General features: G+C 35.9%; 1 protein-coding gene across 7 annotated transcripts in view; it reads right to left on the bottom strand.

Annotated features, from left to right (window-relative positions):
* Positions 1 to 15,779: 15,779 nt before the first annotated feature.
* Positions 15,780 to 27,548, bottom strand: part of LOC115215232 (focal adhesion kinase 1) — a 234,954-nt gene continuing 223,185 nt past the window's right edge. For all 7 annotated transcript variants that reach the window (XM_036505581.1, XM_036505579.1, XM_036505583.1 and 4 more), the window contains 3 exons: positions 25,376 to 25,516; positions 22,019 to 22,099; positions 15,780 to 17,247 (listed from right to left, as the gene is read on the bottom strand). In XM_036505581.1, coding sequence (XP_036361474.1) covers positions 17,023 to 17,247; positions 22,019 to 22,099; positions 25,376 to 25,516 — 447 coding nt within the window. In that variant the 3' untranslated portion in view covers positions 15,780 to 17,022. The remainder of the gene's footprint in view (positions 17,248 to 22,018; positions 22,100 to 25,375; positions 25,517 to 27,548) is intronic.

The raw sequence follows: 27,548 nt of genomic DNA, 5'->3' as shown, positions 1-27,548 counted from the left end.
CAAACTTTCAGTTTCAATAAAATCATATTCTCTACATGTACTGAGAAATCCTCACTCATTTGTCTGACATAAATATATATATATATCATCATCATCATCATCATTGTTTAGCATCCGCTTTCCATGCTGGCATGGGTTGGATGGTTCAACTGGGATCTGGGAAGCCAGAAGGCTGCACCAGGCCCAGTCTGATCTGGCAATGTTTCTACAGCTGGATGCCCTTCCTAACGCCAACCACTCCGTGAGTGTAGTGGGTGCTTTTTACATGCCACCAGCACAGGTGCCAGACAAGGCTGGCAAACGGCCATGATTAGATGGTGTTTTTTATGTGCCACCAGCACGGGGGCCAGACAAGGCTGGCAACAGCCACGAGCGGATGGTGCTTTTTACATGCCACTGGCACGAGGCTAGTCGGGGCAGCGCTGGCAACGGCCACGATTTCCATTGATGTTGATCGATTTCGATTCATATATATATATATATATATATATGCACATACATTTTCAAACATGTAGAAGTAGAAAAAAAAAAAAAGAAGAAACTGAAAATGCATTTGGAATCTTTAAAGTGTAAATAAATCTTAGACTCCAAGAGCATTTTCAACCTCTTTATGTGTGTGCATCTATATATATGTGCATGCACACATGTATATATTTATATACATACATCCATCCCATTGATGTTTCTATAATCATGCCAAGTCCCATTCTTACACTGACTTTTCTCATCCCACTCACCGACCCCTTACTCCCAGTTCTTCCATCTTCACACTCTATGCAGCCAAAACCACAAATTGGACCCTGTTAGCACATTGCCTTCTCTTTGTTAGATATGGATATTCTCCATGCCAGTCAAAGCTGCCCTTACCTATGCCCAACACTTCTGCTACTTCTCCTTGCACCCACCCTACTTCCAATTTCCTCTTACCACTCCTCATCTTCACCTCTCTGCCTTAAGAGCCTGAGTATTTCCATCTCCTCCTGCTACTCTCCACCTTTCCCATAATCCACTTTACTTCAAACATGTTCACAACCTATGTAACTAACTGGGCCAGAGTTCCTTCCTCTCTCCCTATACACTACCCAGATCCCTGCCTTGTGCTTAATCCTATTATGACACCTGTCCATTTCTCATGAATACCATTATATGATTGGCATCCAGTTGTAGAAACCAAGCCAAATCAAACTGGAACCTGGAGCAGTTCTTTGGCTTGCCAGTTCTAATCAAACTGTCCAACGCATGCCAGCATGGAATATGGATGTTAAAGGATGAACTCCACTACCACACCTTCCATATTTCTGTTGTATACACTTGTCCTTCTACCATACTTTAATCTTTCAACATTTAGCATAAAGCCATCTTCCCCTTTCAGATACTCCCCACCACCTAGTAGTAGGTGCTTTTTTACCTTTTTGCCTGTTCTTTTTCTGTATTGCAAGTTACTTGGCAGCTTCACTAGTGCTGGTGGCATGTAAAAAGCACCCAGTACACACCATAAATTGGCTGGTATTAGGAAGGGCATCTGGCTATAGAAACCATGCCACAGCTGACACTGAAGCTCAATGCACCTCGCTGAATTCAATCAAACTGTTCAGTTCATAACAGTATGGAAAAACAGATTTTAAATGATGATGATAATGATGTACCTCCACTAGTATCAGTTCCTCAAATGCTCCTTCTGCAACTCCTTACATATTGGATAAATTAGCTGCCATATGGACAACCTATTTACAAAGTATCTTTGAGGCAACTAAACATTTGCCTCTTGACCATTTCCTGAATTACTCAACACAACACCTCAGTCCATGTTTAGCTTGGTTTTTACACACCAAGCTCATGAAATCCACATTTTGCTAAGAGTAGCAGTTTATATTCTCTCAAAGCATTCAGTTCTTTTGATCTTAGTTAACAATCTTCCTCATTGTATGAATAGAAAACACAGCACACAAAGTACATCAACATGTACATACATACATGTTCATGTACACATACTGAAGCAACATTTTACATCATCATCGTTTAACGTCCGTTTTCCATGCTAGCATGGGTTGGATGGTTCAACTGGGGTCTGGAAAGCCAGAAGGCTGCGCCAGGCCCAGTCTGATCTGGCAGTGTTTCTACAGCTGGATGCCCTTCCTAATGCCAACCACTCCGAGAGTGTAGTGGGTGCTTTTTATGTGCCACCTGCACAGGTGCCAGACGAGGCTGGCAAATGGCCACGATCGGATGGTGCTTTTTATATGCCACCGGCACAGGGGCCGGACGAGGCTGGTAACAGCCACAATCGGATGGTTCTTTTACGTGCCACCGGCATGGAGGCCAGTCGGGGAGGCGCTGGCAACGGCCACGTTCGGATGGTTCTCTTACATTATACTTAAATGAAAACTTGTACAACACACATATTCAAAACAACAGAAATTCCATAACACACGGACATGACTCCCACATACACATGGCCAAATTTTGTTGATGCTTAGCATGAAAATGCCACATCAAAAATGACACAGTGAACACATGAATGCATAAACATGATGCATACAGAAAGCTACTCTTCCACACTAACATAAATAACTCACTACTGTTTCATTTTCCCATGTCCTTGAACACCAGACCTGACTAGCCCACTCAGTGGCTACCAATAAAGTAACCAACACATGGGCTATTTCACCTTAACTTCCCTTCCTATATTTTATCTTGTCTTTGTTTTCTACTCTCCATCTATATTCCAAAGGACAATTCTTGAAATATAATTAATTTTTTCAACCCAATAATTTTGATCCGGTTTCATTTTTTTTATGCTTTTCTCTCCCCACCACAAACGAGTGAAAATATAAAAACTTTAGCCATCATCAGCAGCAATGATTATCAAAAATATTGATCTATGCGTATTGTAATGGGTATTTTTGTTGAGGATGCCATGATACATTTAGACAAAGAAATACATATACTAGAGTGGAAATATACAGTTGAAAAATCAAGATTCAACTTTGTTTTTTAGGGATTTCATTTAAGAAAGAAATATTCGTAACATAATAAGTTAATGTCAACCAAAATGAAGTTTTAACTGTGGCTGTAAGAGCACAATTTATCCCTAAAAATGCACAACTTTAACTAACAACTGTGTTTTATAATTCTGTATCAACTAGAAATAAATTTTATTTGAGCTAAATTTATATAAACTGTTGGTGCTTGCTTTATTAATGGAATCTTTGGAGAAATTTATATTTTGCCCGTTCATTTTTAATGTCCATTTTTGTGTGATTGCATAAGTTAGGTCAGACTTATTTGATGCAGGATTTTACAACTAGGTAATTATTCTACTGTTAATCCTTACCTGTTTCTCAAAAATGCGATTTCTTTATTTCTCACCTTTGAAACTGCAGAGAAACCACTCATACTATCAACAAGGAATGTCATCATCATCACCATTGATTTCAAGCAGTGACAAGTGTGGAAAAGAAACATTTCACACACACACACACATCATTGTTTCAAATCCACTTTGCAATGCTTGCTTGAGTTAGGTGTGAAGCCGGGTTTTCTATGGCCAGACATTTTTTCACAATATTTTGGAAATGAAGGATACAGCTTGCATAACAGGCACAACTATCACACATCAAAACAAGGGGATACAAACACACACAGATCATTTCATGTCCCTTTTCCATGCTGGCGTGCCAAAGGATTTTACCAAGCTCCAATGTCTGCTTTGATATGGTTTCTACAGTTGGTTGCCCTTCCTAATGCACACATGGGCTTCCTGCAGTTTCTGTTTACCAAATTCCTTTGCATGGCATTTGTAATATTAGGGCAAATGGAAGACACTTGCTCAAGATGCCTGATGGAGCCAAACTCCAAGAAGTCACAGAATTGTAAAGCAAACTTCTTCATCTGAATCTATTATACTAAAATATTGTTTTTAAATTACATTCCACGTAATATATCACCTATGACTATATGGCATATTTTGAAAGATGGTGGTTTTAATTCCTTAGCATTTGAGTTACTCTGTCAAATGTAATGCTATTTAGTCATATTGTTTTGAATTAATCATTCATTTTCTCACAGCTTCAAGATTCTAATGATGTGACTGTATTTTTTTTAGAATGACATTGTAGGGTAGGTGTGAGAGGCCAGATCTGACCAGTTTGAACATGAAACAGGTAAAATATATAGGCCAGGTGTAGCCAGTTTAAATGCTAAAGAAATGCAAAAGATCAAAAGCAAAACAAACAAGTCAGTATTAAACCATTTCAATCAACAATGTTAAGACAAATATAAAAAAATTAACTTTTATTCATTCAGAATTGTTATATATATTTATATAGAAAAAAAAAAAAGAATATTAATAGTAATAATATTAATATCAAATTGAAGAATTTGAAATAATTTATCTCTCTCTCTCTCTATACATATATAGATGTATACACACACACACACACACACACATATATATATATATGTATGTATGTATGTATATATGTTAGTCACACAGCTTCTTAATTCTTAAAAATGTTTTTTTTTTTGTTTTTGCTGTTGGTTTTTTTTTTCTCTGCTATTTCTGAAACTGTGGAGTTGGGGTGGACATGTTTGGGAGGTACAAGAAATATATTTGAAAAAATTTTGGTTTTAATTTATCATTTTTTTGCAGGGAGGAGGGGGAAGGTATATTTCTTTGTTGTTTTTATCTAGACTGTTCAATTTCAAAAAGTGGGGAAAGATAACAGATCTACTATTCAGTACAAACCAGAAAATGGAAAAAGAAAAAAAAAAAAAAAGACAAGAAATGAAAGGTTAACAAATTTAGGGGAATTTTTCTCCCTTCAGTTTTATTGTCATAAATATGTGTATGTGTGTGAAAATAGACAGAGAGTACACACCAAGTTGTTATCATCATCATCATCATTGTTGTTGTTGTTGTTAGACTAATTAATATATACAGGTCAGGATTCGGCTTGGTGGATTAGTCGACTTTATTTCTTGAAAGTTCAAAGTTCATATTTAGCCCTATGTCATCTGTCTAATTTTCCACCTATACACTGACCTGCTCAAAGTCCTCCATACGGAACAAGGGATTAAACTGAAATGTGTGTATATAATCTATAGCAAAAGTATATAATAATAATAATAATAATATTAATAATGGTTTCAAATTTTGGTACAAGGCCAGCAATTTTAGGAGTTGGGGCAAGTCAAATACAGCGACTCCAGTACTCAACTGGTATTATTTTATCAATCCCGAAAGGATGAAAGGCGAAGTCGACCTTGGCAGAATTTGAACTCAGAATGCAAAGAGGGACAAAATGCCGCTAAGCATTTCGCCTGGCATGCTGGTAGAATAGTTAGATTCTACCAGCTTGGTGCTTAATATTAACAATGGAGTCAAATTTTGGCACAAGGCCAGCAATTTCGGAGGAGAGGTTAAGTCGATGATATCGACCTCAGTGTTCAACTGGTATTCATTTTAATGACCTGAGAGGAAGAAAGGCAAAGCTGATCCCAGTAGAATTTGAACTCAGAACATAAGGAGCTAAAAGAAATGCCACTAAGCATTTTATCTGACTCATTAATGATTCTACCAGCTTACCACCTTAATAATAATTCACCCCTTCCATTTACACTGTAGGCATTATATATGCTATATATCAGTGAAATTATGATTACTAGGAGTAGTAATATTATTGTTATTGGCATATACCTTTCCTAATTCTCCTCCAAGGGTAACGCTAACAACATTTATGGTGAAAAAGCTTCAGTGTGTGTATGTGTATTTATGTATGTGTTCAAGAATTTTCTGTCTGGACCAATAAGACATTGCAAGTGAGAGGTGTCAACCTCCTCAACTAAATGGATCAATACAATAAATTATTTATACAGCATCTCTCTCTCTCTCTCTCAATCACACACACACACACGTGTGTGTATGTATATTGTACTGACTCTGCAACTGCATCCTATTTTCAGCTTATCAAAGTTTTTTTATACTTTATTTTTCTATATTTTTATAAGATAAAAAAGATAAAACTGGAACACAAGGGTGTATTCAATACATGTCTAAAAGAAACATTGTTCCCCACATATATATATATTTACACACACGTTTTACATACATGGATCATTCTGTCAAACTATACACACACACACAATTTGCTATATATAAAAAAGTGTGTGAGGGACAGGGAGCTTGGCTAGTAGGATTCTTGTGATAACTGTCCAAATTTAGCACCACTTTAACTATGTATAGCTGTGTCTCATACAAATTTTAGTGGCCATTAGACATGCAACAAAAAAACTACCAAAACATATTTTTAGCTTTAAAAGAACTAAAAGAATTTCATGATCACTCTATACAGTTATGTAGTTGTGTGAGTGGGAGAAATTTACACATCAGAACAACTTTGCTTTTTGGTGGGGAAGTGGGAGCACATAAACTATGCAATGTTATTAACCTTCTTTTGATATGAACCAGTTAAAGATCAACTTTTGGTCCCATGCTACCAGCTTAGCCCTCATTCACTGTAGTGTTTGTGTTAAAATTTGAAAAAAAAAATGTGTAAGCTATTTTAAAGCACAAACACATGGGTGGGGTCAGGTCCAGTATGTTCCAGTAGCCAGTTTAATGAAATCGATAAATGACAAGTTAAAGAGGGAATTTCATGACTGCCCAATTTGCTACTTAAAGCACCAAATTCTCCCTCAGATCACACACCTCTATCTTAAAAAGATAAAAAAAAACATACAGAGAAACTATTTTGGGATACTCCCCAAAGACTGTCTTGTCATGGCTAGAAAGCCTTTAGTGATAAATGTGCAAGATTAACCTGGGTTAAATGATACCAATAGAATAATGAAACTTTTATTCTTGATATAATATCTGTCTGAAATGCATTGATGTTAGTGAGGTTATTTTTCAGACAGTTGACCTTATATTTGGTGATGGAGTAAATTGACAAAAATATATTATTTTGTTTTAAATGTCTGTTTCATCAAATGCTGCCTCCTTCCAGAATCCCTGAAAATTGAATTTTACAAGTACTGTATCCTTGTTAGACAAAGCTTAAGAAAGAGATAAAATTGGGTGGGGTGGGGGTGGAGAGAGGAACTACCACCACATTAACAAACCTCAAATACTATGCATATATATGATTAAACATACATCTAGAAAAAAAATGGTTATTAGCCATATATATAACTGCATGGTGTTTGTTGGGTTACTTCCTATAGCAGTGCATAAATTATTTTGACTGCCATGCCTTCAAGAGATTTGAGCTACAGAAGTAAACATGCAGAACTAAATACTGTAAAACATTTAGTTTGGTGCTCCTTACCACAAATAAAATGCAGTATTTTCAACAAGGCAGGGCAAAATTTTGTAAAGATTGTTAAGGAAGTAGATAATTGGCTGAAGGACTGAGTCTTAGCATTGGATTGTGCTCTGAACACCATTTTAAGACAGCCTAGGCCACTTAACTTTATGTTAGAACCACAAGGTAATTACAATTCACTGCAATGTACAGGTTTATATATTTATCTTAGCCCCATGAATCTGGGGACAGTATATGTCAGTCAGTGAAACCCTGAGATTCCATGAAAGACTTACAATTAACCAACCTAACACTTCAATTTTATTGAAAGCTCTTAAATTTACAGAATACACTAAACAGAATATGGTGCCCCCACCATCGTTTTATTTAATTTTTCATATATAACTAAGTTGCAGGTTATATAACTAATAAATAACTAGGTTGTATCAAAAACTTGACACATGACTGGGTTTGTTATTTGTGTTAAGTCAATGATTAACTCAGAGTTTCAGGTGTGTGGATTCATTCAAGCTCTTTGTTGAAACTGACAGTGAACTGCTTTCAAACAATCATGAAATGTGAAATCATATTTAGACACAGACACATACATTTTATTTATTTATATATATATTACGTTATATAATTAGGGTTCAGTAAAATAATTTACTTTACCACACACCGAACTTTTAGAAATAGCAGCCCAAAAATCTTAGCTATTTCCTCTATTAAGTGGAGGAAATAGCTAAGATTTTTTGGCTGCTATTTCTAAAAGTTCAGTGTGTGGTAAGTAGAGGAAATAGCTAAGATTTTTTGGCTGCTATTTCTAAAAGTTCGGTGTGTGGTAAAGTAAATTATTTTACTGAACCGTAATTATATAAGGTAATGTTTTAAATATACCGTAAATGGTCTTTTTACATACTGAACACTACTTGGTAAAATTAATTAATAATTAATTAATTTTACCCTTTTATTATTGACTATATATATATATATATATACACATACACGCACATTATACCAAATGTTGAGAAAAGCCTTTTTTTCCTTTTTTGAATTCAGAGCAAAAACCTAGTGTCTTTTTATATCATAATTTTAACACCCATATTTTATTTATATTGACAGTTGTCCATAAGAAAATGTACACTCAATATAAACTATAAAGGAGGTATGTTTTTACATTGTGAAACTATAACTGTTCAGAATGTTACTATCAATTTGCAATAAATGTTGCTACTGGACTATATTGACAACTCTTGCTCAACTATATATAAAGATAAACATTATATATACATACATGTGGGTATGTGAGAAGAGTAAGTACTACAGAATCGATGTCAAGATAAGGCTATCAGCAAAGCAAGTCCAGAAACCTTAAATTTAAAGCTCATTCAGTTCTTCCTAAACAAATTGTCACAACTTCTTTCAGTCCATTCCTTTGTAATTGCAGGTCAGGTCAATACTGCTGTCTTCCTGTCGATGAACACTCCTCATCATACCAAAGCCCCCAAGACATTAAAACAATTGTCTAACTAATAATAGCCTTGGTGTAGGAGGGTAAATAGTTTACATCCTAAATATTTGAGTAACAGTTCATTTCCATGTTTATTACTGTTATTATTGTTTATTCCAATGCAGGCAAAACAGCAAACAAACCCCATTTATTATGTCAGTGGGATTGTTCACACTTTTCCATCACAAATTGATACTCAAACCTAATAGGATTCTGAAAAATTTTAATTTCTTCATTATAATTACTATTAGTAATAGTATAGGCGCAGGAGTGGCTGTGTGGTAAGTAGCTTGTTTACCAACCACATGGTTCCGGGTTCAGTCCCACTGCGTGGCACCTTGGGCAATTGTCTTCTACTATAGCCTCGGGCCGACCAAACCCTTGTGAGTGGATTTGGTAGACGGAAACTGAAAAGAAGCCCGTCGTATATATACGTATATATATATATATATATCTATGCATGTGTGTGTTTGTGTGTCTGTGTTTGTCCGCCCCCTCGCATTGCTTGACAACCGATGCTGGTGTATTTATGTCCCCATTACTTAGCGGTTCGGCAAAAGAGACCGATAGAATAAGTACTGGGCTTACAAAAGAATAAGTCCCAGGGTTGAGTTGCTCTATTAAAGGCGGTGCTCCAGCATGGCCGTAGTCAAATGACTGAAACAAGTAAAAGAGTAAAAGAGAAAGAGAGAGTAACTGAAGCTGTAAAGAGCTGGCAGAGATTGTTAGGGAGTTGGAAAAATGCTATATGATATTTGTTCTGGCTTGTTCTGAGTTCAAAGCCTGTCAAGACCAACTTCAACTTCATTCTTCAGGGTCAATAAAATATCAGTTTAGTACTGGGGGTTGTTGGTTTCAGCTAGATCCTTCCCCTAAAAATTGGTCTTGCACCTAAATCAGAAAATTTTTACTATTAGTAGGGTAGAATTGTTAGAGGATGAGGAAAAATGTATTGTGATAATTGCTCTGGCTCATTAGTTTCTGAGTTCAAATCTCATCAAAGTAGGTTTGAAACACCTGACTGTTCCCTTCATCCAAATGTTCAGGCTTATTATTATTAAAACTGTTAGTGAGCTGTTCAAAATGCTGAGTGACATTTTGCCTGTCTTCATCATCTGAGTTCAAATTCCATTGAAGCTGACTTTGCCTTTCATCTCTTCAGAGTCAAGGAAATCAAGTACTGGTTCAGCACTGGGATTGATGTACACACCTTGCCCAACTTCCATCCAAAATTTCCAAAAGTGGTTTATCATGTGTTAATAATTAACATTATTAACACTAGCTTTACACATACACCTGTGTATGTGTATGATTTATTTCTTACTATTACCAAGTTTGTATCTTGATTGTAATGCTGTTGTTTTGCCCCAAGGGAGGGGTAAACCCCGCCCCGCCCAAGCACCCCATAAAAGGTAAGACTGAATGAGATATATAGTCAATTAACAACAATATAATTTTATATGTATGTTAGCTTAATATATTAGTTCATCAATCACTAATTTCAACAGTAAACTACCTGTACTGTACTGGTGGGCTGACTGTCTGGCTGGCTGGTTTGTGGTTAAGTGGTGCAGCACAGCAAGTGTTGTTAAGTTGGCTGTTGCACACATTCATCATTATGCACAGCAATCCTAATTTTGATCATTTTTAAAACACTTCCATACTTCTCTCCCCCACCCTTCACCTTCTTTTCCGGTTTGGAATTACAAGTAAAAAAATAAAAAAAAAAAAAAAAAAAAAAAAAAACAATATTTCAGAAACAAAATATCCTGTTGCTCTGCTGCAGGAGTTGGTGGTGATGCTGGTTAGGTATAGTTCAATCAATAAGGAATATTTTACAAATCAAATTTAAATTATGATCTCAAATTGAGACATCCAGTTTACTATTATTTCATTAAAACTATTATAGCATATTATCATTTAAAATAATTTTTTAAAAAAGTTACTACTAAAATACATTAGTAATAGTAATAATTGTTATCATTATTATTACTACAACCTATTCCATAACTGTTATAGAAATTATTGATTTATGACTTAGGTACACCAGCTCAAATTGAACAGAGAGGGAGTGGGGGAATTATAATTTAAGCTCGCTAACTTATTTGAATTGTAATAGAAATGTTCAGTAGAGAAGAGACAGACAAATTTGACACAAATTTAGAGCTTATTAATGCTAAAGTATTAAATATTTTTTCCATTCTTTCAGCATTGTAATCATCATCATCCTTTTTTAATGTTATTTTAACTAATAATTATTTCATATTTTGAAACAATAAAAAAAAAAAAAAAAACTCTAGCTCTTCCTCTCATCATTACATTTTCTTTTGAAACTTGCATGATGCTAACATTTAAAAGATAAAGGATTTGTAAAAAAAACAAACGAACAAAAAGTCCTCTGCTGTTGTATGTCTCCCAACTCCTTTAAAAATTGAATTTTGATCCCTTAATTCAAATTTCAGATCCATTTTCCCACACCATAACATTTCAGTTTATGAAAACATTGCAGATTTAATAATCTGAAATTCCAAACTAGCAAAAACAAAAAAAAAAAATTTTTTTTTTTAAAACCCCAAAAAGACATATCAGTGAGGAGTGGGGGTGGGGACCCTGAAAAGGAGGCAAAAATCCCAATCTCCGATTCCTAGCAGTCAGTAAAAGGTTCAGGTTTCATACATGACAAGTATGTTGACTTCTGATTTCACACTTAAAAATATCAGACTGCAATTTATGGCAATTCATATTACAAGAAATTAGAGGAGCCAGTGAGAAACAGTTGGAATAATGGTATCTTTCAAGTGACATCAATTACAAACATGCATGTCTGTCTGTGTGTGTGTGTGTGTGTGTGTGTATGTATATATATATTGGGTTGTTGATATCCTTTTGATATATATGTACGTGTGTGTATGTGTATGTTTGTGTTACATGTATGTGAGTGTATATATATATATATATATATATATATATATATATATATCTCAGAAACACACACACACATACATTTCGACACATGAATTTTGCAGTTTGTTTTTGCTTGTCTTTAGTAAAAAAAATGTCAACAGAAAATTAAAATAATTAATCAAGGAAGGAAAAGAATCAAAATTCTAAATTTTTGAAAACAGAATTGTATGAATGCTGCAATAAATAAACAAATAGCAAATGCTATTTTTTTCAAATATGAAGAATCAAAAACCAAAACAAAACTAGATGAAATACATACAAACACAAGTGTATTGGGTCATCCCTTAAATAATGCGTTTTTTTTCAATTGCATGATCTAAAAGTCAGAGGGGGATGAGATAAACTACCTGCATCAGCTTGCTATAAAAGCAGGTAGTAATTTTACCATGAACTTATTCTTAGTGCAAGTTTTGAAGAGTGCAGTTCGATTTTAACAGTTATTTTTTTCAAAGCTATAATGGATGTGACAAAGGAGCGTATTCGGCATATTTTGCTTTATGAGTTCGATTAAGGCATCAACACAACAGAAAGTGCAAGGAATATTAATGCAGTATATGGGGATCGGACAATAAGCGTAAGCCAGTGTCAACGGTGATTCCAGAAATTCCGAGCTGGAAACTACAGCCTAGAAGACAAGTTTCATCCTGCAAACCCTGGTGGAAGTCCCATTGTAACTGTTGAGGAGCTAGCAGAGAAGCTTGGATTTGATCCTTCAACCATTCGTCAACACCTGCATGCCATTGGAAAAGTAGGCAAATTATGTCAATGGCTTCTTCACAAACTGTCCAAGTCTAAATGCACACAGATAGTGAATGTGTGCCCTTCTCTGCTGTCATGTCTTACAAATGAACCTTTTTTGGACTGAATAGTGATGAGAAATGAGTTCTCTATAAAAATGTCAAGCACCGAAGACAGTGGGTAAGGAAAGGCGAAATACTGGCACTCCAGGCTAAAGGAGTTCTTCACCCATGTAAGGTGTTATCTGTTTGGTGGGATATGAAAGGTTTAGTCCACTTTGAACTTTTAAGCCCAAATCAAACAATACCAAAGGAGATCTACTGCAAGCAACTTGAGCGGCTTAAGTTAGTGCCAGAAGAAAAACGACCATCTTTGGTTTCAAGATAATGCTCAGCCACATATGAGGATGACATTCCAAAGCCTGGAGCAGTTTGAATGGTAAACAATGCCCACCCACCATATTCGCTGGACATTGCCCCACCTGATTATCATTTATTCTGCAGTCTTCAAAATAATTTGGAAGAAAAACAATTGAATTCTGTAGATGAAGTCAGAACAGTACTGTAGGAGTATTTTTTGTTATGGACAAGTGAATTTTGGAAGAGGGGCCTTGCAAGTCTACCAGATAGATGGAAGAGTATTGTAGAAAATGAAGGAGAGTATATTTTAGATTAAAAAAGTACTTTATCTTAACTTTGAAAAATAAAAGAAGTACAAAAAAACCCCACATTATTTGTGGGATGACCCAATATATACATACACACACAAACACATACATATATTTCACATATCATCTCAAGATTGCATGGCTCAAGAGGGGGGAAAGGCATGGAGAGAAATCATGTACAAGTTTAATATGTTCAGTAATCTAAATTTATCCCCCCCCTTTTTTTTACTTGGCTCTAGACTTCAACTTTTAGAAGCCATGGAATAACATTTTCAAATATCCACCAACAACAGTTTATGAGAAAACTAATATTTATATCTGTGTGTGTGTGTGCATATGTGAGTTTATATATGCATGCACATATGTGTGTGTGTGTTTATTTATTTATATATATATATATTTATTCTTTCTTCCTACCATTTTTGAATTCAGCAAAAGTATGTTTATCTGTTTGCTGCAAGCTTTGCAGCATGGTGATTAACTTTCAAGGATTTATAAAATAAACCCATAACCATGACATGCTAAGATCAATTTGCTCATTTGGGAGATTTCCCAGTTTTTTTACGTTACTGCGTTTTTATTGTTTTACTGTATCATACACAAAGTTTTAGCTACCTATTTACACAAACATGCTATTCATTAGCTAAAACCCCTGCTTATAATTTATCAACACAACCAGAAAAGAAATGCTGAATAAACAGAATGATTGCATCAGTTCTTCCAACACATTCCACTAATTTTTCCAGAGACATCCCTTCACTCACATCCACTGTTACTATACTTCAAGTACTGGAGTCAATTTAACCAAATGTTCCCTTGAAGTTTTGGCCTGGTGCCAATATTATAAAACAATACCATCAAGTCCCTTTTTATCTATCGGTACATGACCCTATTTTGGTGAGAAAATGGAATGTTGTGGAATTCACACTTTCTCAAGAGTATAGCAGTGTAAATGAAGGGACTTTGCTTCAAGTGAGGATTGAAACCCACCTTGTGTTCTCTGCTTGCCCAGAGCCAAAACCATGCCACTTGCTTCTTCTATGAGTCACCTTGCTACAGCATTGATATTTATTACTGAAGTACCAGTTAAATACTGGGGTTAATTTAATCAACAGTTCATTCCTCCAAAATGATTGGCCCAATGTCTATGTCAGAAAACATTATTACTATAGTAGTAGTTGTAAAAATTTCAGATATGTATAAATAAAATATCATATATACAAAATAGATAACCAAAATTCTTGTAACATGGAAGTAACACAGAGGAACACAGAGGTAATAAGAACCCCCTGCCAAAAAAAAAAAAAAGATAAGGAAAACTAAGATTAACAACAAAACTAAAAGAACTTTCTAGAATACTAACAATAACTATTGTATATATAAAATCTGAATAGCTGATATTTAATTTAAAAATAATAACAAGAGTCATTATCTCAATGTTGACAACATCAAATATTTAGGCTGAAAACAGATACTGAATAATATTTTAAAACTTATTTCTATTTTAACAAGATTAGAAATTATATTTTAAATACATTTCTACTAAGTAATGCATTATAAATATATGTGTAGGTAGGTGTGTATAAATGTGTAAGTATTATATACATGTGTGTGTGTGTGTGTACATGAATATGTATTACATGTACGTTTATATGTGTATGTATGTCTGTGTGTGTATCTAAAATTCAGATTTAGAATAGACCTAAACTAACAACCAGCCTATTTCTAATTTTACAAAACTAGAAACCCTTTAGCATTGAAACAGGCTCAAACTAGCCAAGCTACATTCAAAAGACAGTTTCTTTCCAACCAGTCATTTCTGGTTTCATTGACATGTAATTGGCATTTTGGTAGCAGGCTAATTCTTGCCAAAAAATCACAGAGGATGCCAAAACTTTTCATAGTGTCCATATTTTAACAGCTTTTAAGGGATTACACCAACATACCTCTATATTTGCTAAGTATTATGAATGCTGTATAGGGGAAAACATTTATATTTCAATAATTTTCAACTCTGAAATGAAAAAAAAAATATCTTTGTTATTTTTTAAATTTTATCAAAAACAAGATGTTTTCTCTCCCTCCCCACCACAATCAGTTGTTCTCAAAGACTTGGACAGACTGACAGTCTAAAGAACTATATGTAGAAGTGATAAGAAAGAATTATTCTATATGTTATATAGAATTAGCTTTTGTATCCATATTATGTATATGTATATATATGTATATATATATATATTATATATATATATATATATATATATATATATATATATATATATATAACAGAATACAAAACTTAATGTAAGTTGAGATAAAATTTGATTGTAATTTGTTCTGATATATTGATAAAAAAATTTTTTCTCTACAATTATATATATATATATGTATATATATATAAATATATAAATGTGTGTATAAGTGTGTGTAACTTTCTTTGAAGAATTTTTAACAATGATCCAAGAATTTCAACAATAGTTAAACATTATTTAAAATTTAAAAAAAAACACCAACCGTTTTGATTACACATAAAAATAATAAGTTGTCTCTAGCAGCAGAAGAGAGGGGAAAGGGGACGACATTGTTGGTGTTTTTGCTTTTTCTTTTTTTCCTCTTTTTAAAATGAAAACTCCTGAGCAAAGAATGATGTCTGCAAGAGCAGCGTGAAATAAGAATTTCTCAATTAGGCAGTTGGAGTTTAATTATCCCTTTAGCATTCAGATCAGTCAATTCCAGCTACCTGATAAAACTACCTGGTTTAACCGGCTACATCCAACACACACATACATGTACATATGACTATATATGCATGCTTGTACATTATGTATTTTCCATTAATACATAGGAGAAGCAACAAAGTGACTCAAGGGCCAAGTGTTTCATGTACTGGCACTCTCGACCCTTGAGTCTCTCTGTCGCTAAGTATTAATAAAAATATACATACTCATATTTGAATTCTATTTTTCCTATTTGCATCACAATACACACACATACATACACAGCAATGAAATATCTTGCTAAGATTAGCTAAGATTATACTGCTCAGTTCATATGCATTATTGAAACATTATCTTTGGTAATTAGAAAACCTTTCACCAAATCTAACCGGAAGTCATACTGTTTTTCTTTTGTCATTTCATAACTTTGTCTTTTCTATTTCAACAACACTATCACCAATTATTATTATGAATGCTAACGAGTAAACCATTTAAATTTCTTTCTCTTAAACATTTATTGAACGAAGCTCCTGATTTCGGCCCGTCTTCCAGATTAAGCTTTCAGTAATCAAACTGGCTAAACTCAGCTGCTTTGATAGATGTTGCCATTTTGTTCTTACCAAACCAGTCGGAAGACTAATTTGGGTTGTAGGAAAACCTTGTCCCCATCACCATGCTGCCACTTACCTTACCAAACCTACACAGACTATCTCAGTTCTTTCATGTGTTTCATCAAATTTTCTTTCTTTCTTTCTTTCTTTCTTTCTATATATGAATTGTTACAAATGCTTTGACATTATTTCTGAATGCTATAGGGTGGCATGGCTCACAGCGACACAAATACAATGCCTGAAGCAGCATGTGACTCCGTGAACAAACTCACGAATCACAAGCACCCCCTTCCCCCTCCCCAATTTGGTACCTTTGCTCAGTCAATGTCTCTTAGCCATATAAGAGGGGGGGAGGAATAAAAGATGAGCAAGGGGGAAAGAGGTGGAAAATAAAATAATGTTTAAAGAGGAGAAGAAAGAAGAGGAAGAAGAAGCAACAGTTTTTTGTTTTTGTTTTTTTTTTAAAAGATGAAATTTATGTAAGAAACACAAAAAGTGATCAGCAGAGAAGTCAGGTAGTTTTAATGCCGTCCATTTGCAGCACAAGTTTGTATTTTAAGCGAGTCACATCAACTGTATCGAGCAAGTTTTTAGAGTCCATAGCTAGAGTGTGGGCAGCTTTAAGCATACGTTTCAGATATTCAGCTTCCATGGCAAGGTTGTACTGCTGAGCAACTTTCATGGCTTCAACTAGTGATGCCATGTCACTACTTAGCACTTTTTGGGATGATGATACCTGAAAATAAAAACAATAATAATAATAATACTAATAATGGTTTCAAATTTTGGCACAAGGCCAGCAATTTCGGGGAGTGGGTAAATCAATTGCATTGACTCCAGTACTCAACTGGTACTTATTTTATCAACCCCAAAAGGATAAAAGGTAAAGTTGACCATGGCAGAATTTGAACTCAGAAAGCAAAGATGGATGAAATGCTGCTAAGCATTTTGTCTGGCATGCTAACAGTTCTGCCAGCTCACTGCCTTACCAACAACAATAATAATAATTTAAACAGATGGATAGCAGAAATAGGCATTAAAAAACCTAGTTTAGTATAGCTCCAGGAAAAACTTATTAGGGGCAGCTAGGATAGTTAGGAAGGGTCTTGGCATCTAATGTTACTTGTTGTAGCCCGATGTTAGGAATTTTTCTTTTCAAACAGCTTAATTTGTTGTGCATATATGAAATAATATTGATTTTGAATTTTGGCACAAGGCCAGCAGTTTCAGGGCAGGGGTTAAGTCGATTACACTGACACCAGTTTTCAACTGGTACTTATTTTATTGACCCTGAAAGGATGAAAATCAATGTTGACCCTGGCAACATTTGAACTCAGAATTCAGAAGACAGATGAAATGTCACTAAGCATTTTGCCCGGTGTGCTAATGATTCTGCCAGTTTGCTGCCTTAATAATAATAATAATAATAATATAATAATAATAATAATCCTCAAACTAGTTGATTACATCTACCCCAGTGTTTCACTGGTACTTAGTTTATCGACTCCAAAAGGATGAACGGCAAAGTCGACCTCGGCAGAATTTGAACTGAGAACATAGCAACATGGCGAAATATCGCTAAGCATTTTGTTGAGTGCGCTAATGATTCTGTCAGCTCACTGCCTTAATAATAATAATAATTATTTTAAATTCTGACACAAGGCCAACAATTATAGATGGAAGGGGCAACTGAATAACATTAAGCCCAGTACTTAGCTGGTACTTTACCAACACTGGGGGGTGGGGTGGGGGATGAAAGAGCTGACCGCAGTGGGATTTGAACTCGGAATGTAATAAATCCCACAATACAGTAAATACCAATAAATACCACAAAGCAATTTTTTCCAATGCTTTAGTGATTTTGCCAGCTTGCCACAAGAATGGTTGAACAATATTGAGGGTAGGGTGTTAGCTAATACTATCAATCCTAGTACTCAAATGGTATTTTATTTTATTGATTCCCTGGAAGAGCCAAAGATAAAGATGGCATTGGTGAGATATGAACTGAGAACATAGGAGCCAGAATAAATATCTCAAGGCATTTTGTCTGATGCTTTAACAATTCTGAGAGATTGTCACCTTAGTAGTTATTTCTAATTTATGCATAAGGTCAGAAGAAGTTGGGGTTAGTCAATACCAACGAACCCTAGAATTTTACTACTACTTTTGCATAGGTTAGACAGTTTGACTGGAACTGGCAAGCTGCATCTGGCTTAGTTTCTATGGCTGGATGCCCTTCCTAATGCAAACTGCTCCATACAATGTACTGAGTATCTTTTACATACCACCGGCATGGGTGCCTTTCATGTGTCACTGGCATGGGTGCCTTTCATGTGTCACTGGCATGGGTGCCTTTCATGTGTCACTGGCATGGGTGTCTTTCACGTGTCACTGGCATGGGTGCCTTTCACATGTCACTAGCCCTTAATGTGTCACCAGCCCCGGCCACCATCCTCATTACAACTATAATGGTTTTTGATTTTGGGACAAGACCAGCAAATTTGGGAGGTGTACTTGACTTGTCCATTATTTCATCAAACACTCAATAAAAAGTTGAACTCAGAAAGTAAAGGGCTGGAGCAAATACCACAAGGTATTCTGTCTGATAATCTAATGATTCTGCTAATCCACTGCCCTACTACTATTACTACTACAACTACTACTAATGGCCCATATCCTGCACAAGACACTTTTCAATTCAATGGCAAAACGATCAGTACACACCTAGCACAACCTACACAAAACAAACATTTCATAATCACTGTGTGAAACTATATACAGGAAGTTGTGATAGGATGCATGTCCATACAAAGCAAACTTTTGGCATTTCACAGTAGCAAGGAGTGGTTCTTGATTACTAATAAATTAAGTGACTTGCAACCTGAAAAAGGTGTTTGGTTTGTCCTGTGAATACAATATACAAAGCAGCTTTCCAAAGTACTTATCTTTGAATGCTTACATACTTTGTTCTGCATTGGCTGTGAATATCCAGCTTTCACATTTGTAGTGAAAGATTGCAGTTACAAGGGATTTGTACAGTCAAAGCATTGTGGAAAAAAGCTAATGGAATTGCATATCCATAGGATGTTCACTTTTCCCATGGTAGATGTAACCAGGCTGAATCTTGTTCTTATCTCTCTTATTGAACTGTTTCATTGGCTTAAAAGTGGATCCAAGGTATTTAAAGTTATCCACTTTGTCATTCATTATGAGGTTGATTGCTGTGTTCTAGTTGCATCTGATAATCACAACCTTGATCTTTTCTCAACTGACCTCTGTTCCATATTTTACTAATGCTCTTTCTAGTTGGAGACAGGAGAAGTTCCTGGAGTTCAGTTTTGCAGCATCGCAAAATATAGGTCGCAAAGAGGTTATCTTTTGATGGAAATAAAGCAGAGATGTCACATAGTGTCTCTTGTAATATACTTTCTGGAGAGAGGTTGAAAAGAAGAGACAGATCAGACAAAGTTTAACTGTTGTCCTGAAGAGGTCTCTGATATAATTGTATTTTGCCTGTTATTTCAGCCAGTTCTCAACCAATTTGGTGATCCACAGCCTTCTTCATCATCATCATCGTTTAACATCCATTTTCCATCCTGGCATTGTTGGATGGATTGACCAGGGACTGGCAAGCCGGGAAGATGCACCAGGCTAAAATCTGATCTGGCAATGTTTCTATAGCTAGATACATTTCTTAACGACAACCACTCTGCGTGTAGCGGGAGCTTTTTATGCGACAGCAACACAGGAGCCAGTCAGGCAGTACTGGCATCAGCCACATTTCGATGGTCCTTTTTACATGCTATCGACCACGTTTCGATGGTGCCTTTTACATGCCACCAGCACATATATATGTGTGTATACGTATGTATATATATAATCTGGCAGCTAAAGATCTACAATGTCTTGTACAAAATTGGCAACTAAAACCTTTACTGGTAATAGCCGGCTGTAGTTGTAACTGGGCTTCATGTACCTTTGCATGTCGTTTAAGTCCTCCTGCTGAATTACACTCTCTTCCACATGCCCGACAGATATGATTAGTATGGTGTTACACCACCACCAGTGGCCATACATACATATACACATATATACAGACATATATATATATACATACACATGCATATATATACATGCATATATATACATATACATGCATATATATACATGCATATATATATACATGCATATACATACATATATATACATACATATATATATATATATATACATATATATATGTGTATATACATACACATAAACGTACATATATATACACATACAAAAATATATCATCATCATCGTCTAACGTCCGCTTTCCGTACTAGCATGGGTTGGATGGTTCGACCGGGGTCTGGGAAGCCAGAAGGCTGCACCAGGCTCCAGTCTGATCTGGCAATGTTTCTACAGCTGGATGCCCTTCCTAACACCAACCACTCCATGAGTGTAGTGGGTGCTTTATATGTGCCACCGGCACAGGTATCACAACTACTATTTCCATTTGATATTTATTTTGATATATATACACACACACACATATATATATATACACACATATATATATACACATATATATATATATAATATATATATATATATATATATATATATATACAGACACACACATACATACATATAATATATATATATATATATATATATATATTGCAAAGACCTATTGAGGCAAGTGAAATCAAAATTGCTGACATGGCTGATGACAGTATCGCCTGATTGGCACTCATGCCAGAGGACCGTTGAAAGCACATTCGAGTGTGATCGTTGCCAGCGTGTGCCAGTGGTAAACAAAATTCAAGCGTGGTCGTTGCCAGTGTCGCTGGACTGGCTCTCATGCAAGTAGCACATAAAAGACACCTTCTCAGGGAGGTCATTACCAGAACTGCCTGACTGGCCCTTGTGCCAGTGGAATGTACAAGCACCCACTAGAATAAGAATACTGATGATGATTTCTGATTTATTTTAATATGAATTCTTAGCTAACCTGACCAGCTGCTGGTCAATCTATGAGAAGCGAAGCATAGTGTCTGGTCCAAATGCTTTGTACAGAGAAAAACTCTGCTAAAAGTAACCAAGATTCAGGTCATTGCATTACACCAACCTACACCTTTTTATTATTCCTTTGAAATAATAATATTAATAATTTGTAACTTAGGCACAATGTCACACAGTTTGTAAGAGGGTTTATAATTAATTAGTCCAAGTTCATAACTTGTACAAATATTAATCCAATCAGGGTTTTGCACTCAAAAGGGCCCTAACTAAATATTGCAAGATACATTTATACACATATCAGTGTCACACCTGCCCACACACCAAACACTCCCTCTATATAAACTTACACCAATCACACTGGTCCACCCTGTAGACACTAACTTACAATCACAGTTAAACTCTGCCCCCCCCCCCAAAAAAAAACACCACTCACTGCTAACCCCTACCACACTTCCTTATACACAACTAGCCAATGAGATGTTTGACAAATTACACACCAGATGTTGGTCATCCAGATGGAAAGAGGGCAGCAACAGATCAACATTAGATAACAGGTCCCGTAAAGCACCTCCGATTTTCTGAAAAAGACAAACAGTTTTAAAGATAAAAAATCCTCCAATATGCAAGCAAACAAAATAATTATGCAATCACAATCAATCCAATTGTAGCTGATTATAATCTTTATATATATAAAACTGAGAATGTGTGTCTGTCTGTCTGTGTGTTTCCCTAAAACTTGAGAACTACACAACCAATTTCATTCAAATTTTACACATGCCTTACTTAGGGTCCATGTAGTTTCATGGGCAAAAAAAATGTTCAACTTCTTGCCTAGAGCGAGCCCATAGCAATATCATATCTTCTCCACTATTTCAGTATTACGTGTTAAAAGTGAAACAAAAATATTTCTCTATTTTATGTCAGATGCTTTCACTTTAACAATAAAAATAATAACAATTGAATTATATGTAGTAACTAATAATTAAAATCAAACTAAAGTATAATATAAGTAAAAATAGCAATTGGTATAAAATTGCATCAATGACTCGAACTTGAATAAGTGGTTTCACATGAATGGGAATTAAATTAAAAATAAAATTAGCGTGCAGAAATGGAATAGCCCAGATGGATAATAAAAAAATTAAATTAAAGAAAAGACTACTGTCTATAAAGTATACAATGTAGAGAAAAAAAAAGAGCTAACAATTCCAGTCTGTTATATATTTTGAGTATTGTTATCACTAGCGATATCAAGATATAACTTTCTATTTTGCATTTTATGTGTAGATGTATATATATAGATGTACATGTAATATGTACACATATATACATGCACTAGCACTATGACCCGGCAACGACGGGTCTTTAATGCTAGTAATTATTAATATTGCATTTTTTTCTCGGGATGGTTCTTATCATCTGGTCATTTTTTCTGCTTCATAAGCAGGCTACAACCAGGAGTTTTAGGTATCAAAACACCCCCTCCTTGCCTTTTCTATTCCTTTTAGTGAATCTATCATTGAATATCCTTTGTAATATAATGCTGTTCTGAATAAGCAAACTATTCATAAGAGATCTATCTCATTCTATAGTCTGATCTTCAGCTATTTTGCAATGTTGCCCTTCAATATCTCTAATGTTCCTGTGATTACTGGCATGACATTTACTACCTATTTTCCAGACTTTAATGATTTAATATTTCAACTTGTTATAAGTTGTCAACTTTTCTGCTTCTTTACATTCTATTCATGTGTTGAACAGATATGCTGGATCAAAAAATGTTATCAATGACAATGATGTCACGTTTGTTGGGTTCTAATCATTTTATCTGCTTGTATGGAAAATTCCCACAAAATTTGGCACCTATCATTATTATTATTATTATTAAGCCAGAACTGTTAACATGGCAGACAAAATGGTTAGTGGCATTTCATCTGTCTTAGCATTCTGACTTACAGGGTTGATAAAATGAGTACCAGTCACATACTGGGGTCAGTGTAATCAACCCATCCCCCCACAAAAATTTCAGGCCTTGTGCCTATAGTAGAAAGGATTATCATTATTATCATTAAGGTGGCAAACTGGCAGAATTGTTAGCACATTGGACAAAATGCTTAGTGGCATTTCTTCCAGCTCTCTATATTTTGAATTCAAATACCATCAAAATTAACTTTGCTTTTATCCTTTCGTGTCAATAAAATAAGGTACCGGTCATGTACTGGGGGTCAATGTAATTGACTAACTTCTTGGTCTAGTGTGAAATTAGAAATTATTATCATTATATTGTTACGTAGAACTGATGGGCAAAATAGTCTAAGGTGTTTGGTTATGTCCCCTTATGTTCTGAGTTCAAATCATACCAGAGTTTTGAGTGTATTTCATTGTTCCAAGGCCAATTGATAATCAACTACTGGGATTGACATTATCAACTATAATTCTTGTCCCCAAATTTGTGACTGACTTTATATTAAAAATTATTGTCATTGTTCTTTGGATTGATTTGCGTTACATTTCTAGTAATATTAGTTAATATCCCTTCAGACCTTACCTTTGTCTCGACCACAATAACATATTGCAACCTCTCCCTGCCTCTTGGATTACTACTACTACTACTACTACTACGGCTTCTGATATTTTGAACTAGTGTGACTTTTACCCAAAGTTACCCTAATGAACCGGCATCTCTATTCAGTTCCCAGCAATAAGCATCATCAACACAAATCCTAGACACTTCACCTCTGCTTCCATGAATAGAATTCTGGTGTGACCTAAGCTTTTGTTAGGTTGTCCTCTCTAAAGTCACTCTAAATGTTAAACCTTATCATAACAGATGAGCTCTCCAGGTGAAATCACAAACAGAACAGAACTAAAACTGCATCCCAAAAGTCATCCTTTTCCTTTAGAGTAAATGACTTTCTACAAATCTTAAGTGAGATCAACAATGGAATGCTGTCCACCCATCAGGAAACAGCAGCTGCTATGGCTGCTACATCATCATTTTGCGTCCGTTTTCCATGCTAGCATGGGTTGGACGGTTCAACTGGGGTCTGGGAAGCCAGAAGGCTGCACCAGGCCCAGTCTGATCTGGCAATGTTTCTACAGCTGGATGCCCTTCCTAACGCCAACCACTCCGTGAGTGTAGTGGGTGCTTTTTACGTGCCACCAGCACAGGTGCCAGATGGGGCTGGCAAACGGCCATGATCGTATGGTGCTTTTTATGTGCCACCGGCACGGAGGCCAGTCGGGGCGGAGCTGGCAATGGCCACGGTCGGGTGGTGTGGGGGCCAGGCGAGGCTGGCAACAGCCACAATCGGATGGTGCTTTTTACGTGCCACCGGCACGCGCATATGAAAATCCATCACAACCAAAAGAAAGGAACTCACCTGAATGGCAAGGACTTAGTTCACTCACACTTCTAATTCACATCAATCTCAGTGGGAACCAAAATCATAAAAAAAGTACCACTTAAAATGGCCTAAGCATATGACTGGTACTTCATTCCACTGACCTTAGAAAGCCGAGAGGCAGAGTCAGTGACAGCAAGATCTGAACTCAAACAGATGCAACTAAATATGCATAGCATTTTTTTTGCCTCTACTCTATCAGCTCTCTTTCACCACCATCAGAACAATGATCATGACAATGCTGACAAAATGAGGTTTCCTAGTATTGGCACAGAGCCACAAAGAGAAAGAGAGAGAAGGGAGTCCAATCTAACTGATCTTTTATTTTACCAACCCTAGGAAGAAGACAGTCAAATCTAATCCCAGCCAAATAATAATAAAAACAAAAAAGAAGAAAAATAGAATGGGGAAAAGAACAAGAATGGATCTGAAGTGGAGAGGATGCCTTACCTGTACAAAGTCAATATAGTCGTCTGGTCTTACCAAATGAGCCACTCTGGTCAGTTCCATGACAGCTCGCACCACATTAGTAGTACTTTCATATACTAAGTCATTAGTACGATCCATTTCAGCAGTTGGTGGAATCTGGTTCTAACAAAAAGAGATGAAAAAAATCATAACTATTGAACACATCATCCTACAGCCCCTCCATTGAATCTCTAAAACCCCAAATTACTTCTTCACAATAGAGCAATAGCTAATGAACACATGGTCATAGGTTATACTCTGACTGGCAAAGACTCACTCACTAATACATTACATTTTTTACCCACAGATACAGGGTCTCCTCATTGACTATTCTACTGGTACTACAATGGTCTTTGCTTCTCAGGACTAGCAAGTTACATACGACTTCAACATAGGGTACACCAAATACACCTATCTCTCTAAATATAAATCATCATCATCATCGTTTAACATCCGTTTTCCATGCTAGCATGGGTTGGACGGTTCAACTGGGGTCTGAGAAGCCAGTAGGCTGCACCAGACCCAGTCTGATCTGGCAGTGTTTCTACAGCTGGATGCCCTTCCTAATGCCAACCACTCCGTGAGTGTAGTGGGTGCTTTTTATGTGCCACCAGCACAGGGGCCAGACGAGGCTGGCAACGGCCAAGTGCAAGCATGGCTGTGTGACCATGAAGTTTGCTTTGCAACTGTGTGGCTTTGGGTTCAGTCCCACTATGCAACACACTGGGCAAGCATCTATTGTATCCTCAAGCCAACCAATGCCTCAGAAAGCATTCAATAGACAGAAACTGTATGAAGCCTATCATGAATGTAGACATCGTGCTTCACAAGAAAAAATACTGAGTAACAAATACAAATCTGTTGCATTGCCTGTCAACAAATTATATGCTGGCTCTGTGCTGTGGAAGACAAGGAATAAAAAAAATATCCTTTACTTGATAAAAAAAAAAGATAAGGATTAACAACAAAAAGAACACACCTATAAAATAATGACTCAATAATATTTGTCTAACCCCCATGTTAGCACTGAAAAACATGTAAAACAAATGAACAAACTATTTCTCCTCTGTCTTCACTGTGCCTCACACTTCCTGCTCCTATTTTTCCAACATGGGTCATGAGAAATTCCCCTTTCCTGCCGACTAAGCTATGCAGAAAAAACAAATAAGTTGTTACCCAGTTGTAGTTTAGCTTGAAACCTCCCTAAGGATCATGCAGAGTTGAAATTACAATTCAACATTTAATGACTACAGATACCTGCCCCCACTCTCACCACTTTCCCCTACCTATCTAATGGTCATTTAGCAACATTTAAACCCTACTGCTTTCACCAAGCAACTTCAATACATAAATATATTCGTTACAAGAAAAATGAAAAAAAACCAGCAAGAGAAACAAAGGGTTATTTTACCGACCACTCACACCTAATTACCTCATCTGTATGTATACATAGAGATGGCCGAATTGATCAAAACGATCAGTAGTTTATATCATATCACCAATAATGAGTGTGCCTTTGGCTAATTATCCCACAAATATCCAGTCCACTGGGGCTGGTGGAAAAGTTCACTGATGTAAAAAAAAGTGTTAACATTATTGCCTTAAATTACTGAGTTGGACTGTTCCTGTGGGAATAGCTTGACTCGTACAGTGTCACAGGATACTATAACTCACTATACCGTGTCTATGACTGCAACATTCAGCTCCAACTCAGATACATTGGATAATGCAATTCTTGATTGAATATATCTGATAACACAACAAACAGGATGGTCACAGCTCAAACATCTTTGATCACAAGCTTGCAAGACCTGAATAGCTTTGAGTCAAATAACTACATATACTAAATGTTACATATACAATGTATATATATATGTATAGGCGCAAGAGTGGCTGTGTGGTAAGTAGCTTGCTAACCAACCATATTGTTCCGGGTTCAGTCCCACTGCGTGGCATCTTGGGCAAGTGTCTTCTGCTATAGCCCCGGGCCAACCAATGGTAGACGGAAACTGAAAGAAGCCTGTCATATATATGTATATATATATATATATGTATGTGTTTGTGTGTCTGTCTCCCTAGTATTGCTTGACAACCGATGCTGGTGTGTTTATGTCCCCGTCACTTAGCGGTTCGGCAAAAGAGACCGATAGAATAA

This window comes from Octopus sinensis, linkage group LG8 (assembly GCF_006345805.1).
Source record: "Octopus sinensis linkage group LG8, ASM634580v1, whole genome shotgun sequence".
In the NCBI taxonomy this organism is placed as follows: Eukaryota; Metazoa; Mollusca; class Cephalopoda; order Octopoda; family Octopodidae; genus Octopus; species Octopus sinensis.
Note: the sequence above shows the minus strand (reverse complement) of the source record. Positions and strands in the feature narration are given on the sequence as shown.